This window comes from Vombatus ursinus, unplaced genomic scaffold (assembly GCF_900497805.2).
Source record: "Vombatus ursinus unplaced genomic scaffold, bare-nosed wombat genome assembly UNPS02009062.1, whole genome shotgun sequence".
NCBI classification, from domain to species: Eukaryota; Metazoa; Chordata; class Mammalia; order Diprotodontia; family Vombatidae; genus Vombatus; species Vombatus ursinus.
This window is the reverse complement of record NW_020948840.1, coordinates 20,686,131-20,692,130: the sequence shown is the minus strand read 5'-3', so window position 1 is coordinate 20,692,130 and position 6,000 is coordinate 20,686,131. Positions and strand designations below refer to the sequence as shown.

The 6,000-nt window shown below is 40.8% G+C and overlaps 1 protein-coding gene across 5 annotated transcripts in view; it reads right to left on the bottom strand.

Moving 5' to 3' along the window:
* OTOF (otoferlin) overlaps positions 1 to 6,000 on the bottom strand; it is a 179,841-nt gene that overhangs the window by 61,702 nt on the left and 112,139 nt on the right. For all 5 annotated transcript variants that reach the window (XM_027850472.1, XM_027850471.1, XM_027850474.1 and 2 more), the window contains one exon: positions 2,063 to 2,194. In XM_027850472.1, the coding sequence (XP_027706273.1) occupies positions 2,063 to 2,194 (132 nt within the window). The remainder of the gene's footprint in view (positions 1 to 2,062; positions 2,195 to 6,000) is intronic.

Below are 6,000 nucleotides of genomic sequence, written 5' to 3'. Positions count from 1 at the left end.
ACTACTACTACTACTACTACTACTACTACTACTACTACTACTACTACGACTACTACTAAAAGCTTGCATTTCTATAGTGGTTTAATCTACGCAACATGCTTTTAAATTATATTTCACTAGTACAGTGTAGTGTACTTTAGATTTGTGGTCAAAGAATTTGGGTTCAAGTCCTTGTTCTGCCATTTGCTGTCTGTATCAAGGACTTGTTAAAGGCATAGATAAAGTGGGCATGTTGAGTCATTGTTGGTGGTACTGTGAATTTCAAGATATTGTAGAAAACAACTTGGAAATATGCCCCCAAAGTCACAAAAGTACATATACTTTTTGACTAAATGATACTAATAGTAGGCCTGTACTCCAAAGAAAAAAGAAAAAGACTCATGTGCAAAAATGTTTATAGCAGTTAATTGTTTTTGGAGTGGTAAAGAACTGTAAGTTAAGGAGACGCTCATCAATTGGGGAGTGTTAGAACAAATTATTGTATGTGAATATAACGGAATATTGTCATGTTACAAGAAATGATGAAAGGATGGGCTTCAGAGAAATCTTGAAACCCTTGTATGAACTGGTACATAGTGAAATGGGCAGAAGCAGGAGGACAGTTTATACAATAATAACAACTCTCTAGAGACAAGGACCTTTGAATGATTTAAAGCTCTGATCATTTCAATAACGAACCAGATTCCGGAGGGCTAGTGATGAAGCAGGCTATCCATCTCCTATATGTAGAATGAGACATACATTTTTGGATATGGACAGCACAGGGACTTGTTTTTGCTTGGCTATGCATATTTGTTACAAGGCTTTTATTTTTCTAATTTGAGAGGGGTAGATAGGAGGAAGAGAAAATGAAAACTTACTAATTGAAAAAAATTAAAAATAAAGATAAGATAGGTTACTTATCACATTTGCAGATGAAATAAAGCTGAGAGAGCTAGCTAATACACTGGATTGAATAGTTAGGATCCAAAAAACAATCTTGATGCTTTAGAGAATGGGGCTGAATCTGGTAAGATGAGATTTAATAGAAAATAAATATAAAGTTTTATACTTGAGTTAAAAAAAAACAGCTTAACAAGTACAAGATGAAAGAAACATGGATGAACAGCCATTGTTACAAGAGCTTTTCCCCCCTTCTTTTAAATTGGGGAAGGGGTGGGATAGAGAGAAAATAAATACTTTTGAATTGACAAATGAAATAAAATGAAAACTTTAAAAATATTCTGTATATACTTAGATATACACATATTATCTTCCCCATGGAATAGAAGCTCCCTGAGGGAAAGGGATGAGTTTTTTGGGCAAGGGAGGTCTTTTCATCTCTGGCACCTAGTACATTTCCTGGCACATAGTAGATACTTAATACAGGCTTCTTCATTGCATGAAGCATGAATTTCATTAACGGTATCCCTCTACTTCCTTCTACAAGTCTTAAGGCCTAGCTAGGAGGCCAGTTGCCTGTAGGGAATCCAAATGGCTGGAGGGAATAGAGTTGTTACTGATGTTCACTTCCCCACCCTAGCCCATAAGACTCCAATTTCCCAGAGGGACTGAAAAGAGGTTCAGACAACTACAGAAAACATCTTTAAGAAGCAACCACATAGTTATTCCTTAGAAGAGAGGAACAAACCTGGCACATAGGTCTCTGGGCTCTGTACCCTACCCTAATAGAGCAAAGGGTATGGACCTAGGAGGCTGGAGGGTGGGACAACTGACCTTTAAGCTAAGCTGTCACAGAGTGATTGGACTGGCAGTGACTGCTGTGATCTGTGGAAGACCTAGGGGCTGTGTAGGATTATGGCTTATGAATATATAGAAACATCTATATCTACATAAATATATATGTCAATATATATCTCTGTATATCACTCTATAAAAGACTCTGCCAGTCCGTATCCTAAGGCTCCTCGGTTGTATGAGACATCCCATCTCATGAGGTTCTCTGTAAGTAAGATCGATAAGGGACCCCCCTCCTAGGAGCAGGGAGTCAAGACTTCTATATGGCAGGAAAGGTCCCCCTTTCAATATCCCCCCAAAATCTTGGGGCCACAGAGTAACTGACCTCATTGTAATAGGGGCAGTTGGTTGACTCCTTCATGGAGGTGTACTTCTTGTCATCTCCCACCTCCACACACACTACGGGGTCCATGTTCAGCCCCACAAGCTGCCGAGCTTCGATGACTGTGATGCTGACCTGGAAGATGACCAGAAAGGCATTGTGAAGGTGAGGGTACAGTGTATAAAATGTTCTCTTGACACTAGGGAGACTCAAGAATTCAATTCAATTTAATTCAACTAATACTTACTAAGAACCTTGTTGTTATTCAGTCATTTTCAGTCATGTGTGACTCTTCATGACCCCATTTAGGATTTTCTTGGCAAAGAGACTGGAGAGGTTTGCCATTTCCTTCTCCAGCTCATTTTATAGATGAGGAAACTGAGGCAAACAGGGTTAAGTGACTTGCCTAGGGTCACATAGCTAGTAGGTGTCTGAGGCCAGAGTTGAACTCAGGAAGATGAGTCTTCCTGACTCCAGGTTTCAGGATCTATCCACTGAGCCACTTAGCTGTCTTGCTAAGTACTTACTTGCTGTAATTGCAAGGCAAGTTAAGTGACCTACAGAACTGACCTCTGAGCTTCGCCTAGAGAAAGTAGCCATTTCTTACTAAGTCACATAATTTAGTGGCTTGAGTGCTGGGCCTGGAGCCAGGAAAACCTGAGTTCAAATCCAGCCTCAGATACTTACTGTGTGACCCTTCGAAAGTCGCTAAACCTCTGCCTGCCTCAGTTTCTTCAACTATAAAGCACCTACTGCCCAGAGTTGAGGATCCAATAAGATATTATTTCTAAAGCACTTTGCAAACCATAAGGCATTATTATTGTTATCCCCAGCAACAGGCACTTAATATGTACTTCTTAAATGTTTGTTGATTGCTATTTTCTATCACTAGTTGCACCTAACCGATTTGTTTTTGTCTCTTATTCATCCTATCAGATTATAAACAGCTTGAGGACAGGCACTTTGTTATTTTTTATCTCTGTGCCTTGGACTTGGTTGGCATTTGATGAATTGAGTTAAAATAACAAAGTATTTATCTTGCAACAATTCTATCTGATAGGTGGTAGGATATTCATCATTAATCCTGTGACCATGGACTTGGGCAAGCTGCTTTCCTTTTTTTCCCCCTCCACTGTTCTTCATTTTTACTTGTCTTGCATTGTCCTGTATTTATCACAGTTTCTGTTGAACAGGGTTTGTTTTTGTTTGTTTGTTTTTTAGTATTTGGGAGGGGTTTTTGTTTGCCATCTCCCCTCCTAGTCTCCTGCACTCACTTGTCCCAGAACAGATTGTTCTGCATCTGGGGACTTTGGGGCTGGGGGGGAGAAAGGGGGTGGGAAAGAGAGACACACAGAAAGAGAGAGAGATAGAGGAGAGACAGAGACAGAGGGTGGGGGAGAGGGAGAAGGAGACAGAGAGAGAGATGATTTTTTTTTCTTCTTTGCAGTAGGACTTGATATTTTCAACTTTGGAAGAACTAAAAGAAATAAAATATGTTGCTGGTTTTTTTTTTAAATAAATTCACATCTTGTGACAGTCAACTAGGTGCCACACTAGAGCTCTGGCCTTGGAGTCAGGAGGACCTGAGTTCAAATCTGACCTCAGACACTTGATACTTACTAGCTGTGTGACCCTGGGCAAGTCACTTAACCCTGATTACCTAAGCAAAAAAAAAAAAAAAAAGAAGAAGCCATGAGCAAATCTCATTTGCTTTCTCACCTAGCCAAGACCTTGCACTGTAGGAGCCATATTTTAACAAATAGTAAAAGTCATTATAAAGTTGGTATCAGACAAGGGTAACAATGACTCTAGGCTTTCTCCATGATAGATAGATGTGGGCAAGCTGCTTTGCTTTTGAAGCAGGCTGGCTAGATGGCTTTTTCAATGACACATTGACAACTGGAGTGACAATGAATCTGTAAGGTATAACCATAAGCTACCAAAGATATTTTACCAGCTTCAGTACAGGTTGACTTCTGATTGGTACAGTCATAGGTCCGTAGGGTCTTCTTACCCTGGATTGGTGGGGTCCATTTGTAAAGCATGCTTGGGTAGCTTATTGAATCTCACTTATAAAGAAATATAGGTGGATGGAGTCGTGGATGGAGTCATGGATAGAAAGCTGGCCGTGGAGTCAGGAAGACCTGGGTCGATGTCCACTCTCTGACAAATCCTATCTTGTGTGACTCTAGAAAGGTTGCTATATATCTCAGGGCCTTAGACAACTCCTTAAATTGCAGAATAATTACTGATTTTCACATGTAGAGGGGAGTTGGCATTCTTAACACCAATGAAAACACAAGTTTGGCCTAAGGAAGTAAATCAATCTAACTCCTCCCTTCCTGACTTCCCTTGAATTGAGAAGAGCAGAATGCACTCCTCGTGCTCAGTGTGCTATCCTGAAAGGGCTGACCAACTCCTGGTTGGACTTGGTGTGTGTCTGGTGTGAGGCAAGTCCCCAAATCAGGATGAATGGAACCAGGGTGGCTATGCCACAGAAGTGCACATGTCCTCATTGGATCCTTTGTTTTGAAATCAATAAATATTAGTTAAATAAGTTCCTTGAGCATGGACTCCTCTTATTCCAGAAAATGAACTGAGCCTCAGTTCCCTCTTCCTTATCATGAGGATGATAATGTACCTACTACTACACATCCCATGGGGTTATTTCAAGGAAGACAGTGTCTCCTTAGATCCTCACTAAACTGGTATGAGGCAGGTATTGGTAAGTATTATTCTCCCCATATTATAGATGAAGAAACTGAGGCCTAAGTCACAAAATCATAGAGTTTTAGAGCTGGGAGGGAACTTAGAGTTCCTTGAATCAATCTTCTCATTTTACAGATAGGGAAACTGAGGCCCATAGTAAAGGGATGTCTTCCCAAGGTCACAGAGCTAATTAGCAGCAAAGCCGGCTCCAGAACCAAGAGCTCCTTGTGACATAAGGCCTTGTACTATTTCAATTTCACCATGCTGCCTTAGGAGAAATTTTACCCTCACCTTTTCCACAATGCCAGGTCACTTCTTTTTCCGTGTTTTGACATTTGGTTGAGTGGTGGTTTGGAAACTTCAGTGCTTTGCTTTTCCTGGTGGGAGTAATTTGGAATACTCCAATGTGGAAGACACTTCTTAATGAAGGAACACTAGAACCATGAATAATTCAAATAATATCAGCTTTCCTCTCCTCCTCTGGGAGAGTAATTAGATACTTTATTTTAGTGAATGACTATTGCAAGAACTGAGTTCACATAAAATATTTGCTATTAAGGGCATACAACAGCAGTTTAAAAGTTTTCTGGAGTCCTTCTGTTCCTTTCACTTGCTTCTGGCAAAGCTGACGAGGTCTGTAAAGGCCTTCGGAATTCTAAAATGCTATGCAGTACCATGATACTCCGGTAGCTGGGGAAAAGCAATTGTTTGGGCAAAACTTATAGAAGGGAGGCTGGTATGTGCAGCTGAGCTGGGAACTTGACTTTCCAGCCCATGATACTTTCAGAGGAGAGTGACTAGGATAGTGACTGTCCTGGGTGCCATGCTACACCCAGATCAGATAGAAGAGCTGGGATTATATACCCTGGAGAAGTAAAGACATAGGTTGTACTTGATTTCTATCTTCAAATATTTGAAGAGCCCTCTATGTGGACAAGGCATAAAATTTGTACTGCTTGGCCCTTGAGGGGGGAAACTGGGAGCAAGGGGTGGATACTGCATAGTGACAGATTTCAGCTCAACTTTAAAAAGTTCATAACAATTTAAACTTAAGTGGCTGCTGAGTGGGTTCCCAGAGGTTTTTGGTTTTTTTTTTTAGGCAATGGGGTTAAGTGACTTGCCCAAGGTCACACAGCTAGTAAGTGTCAAGTGTTTGGTCTGAGGCTGGATTTGAACTCAGTTTCTCCTGACTTCAGGGCTGGTGCTCTATCCAGTGCGCCACCTAGCTGCCC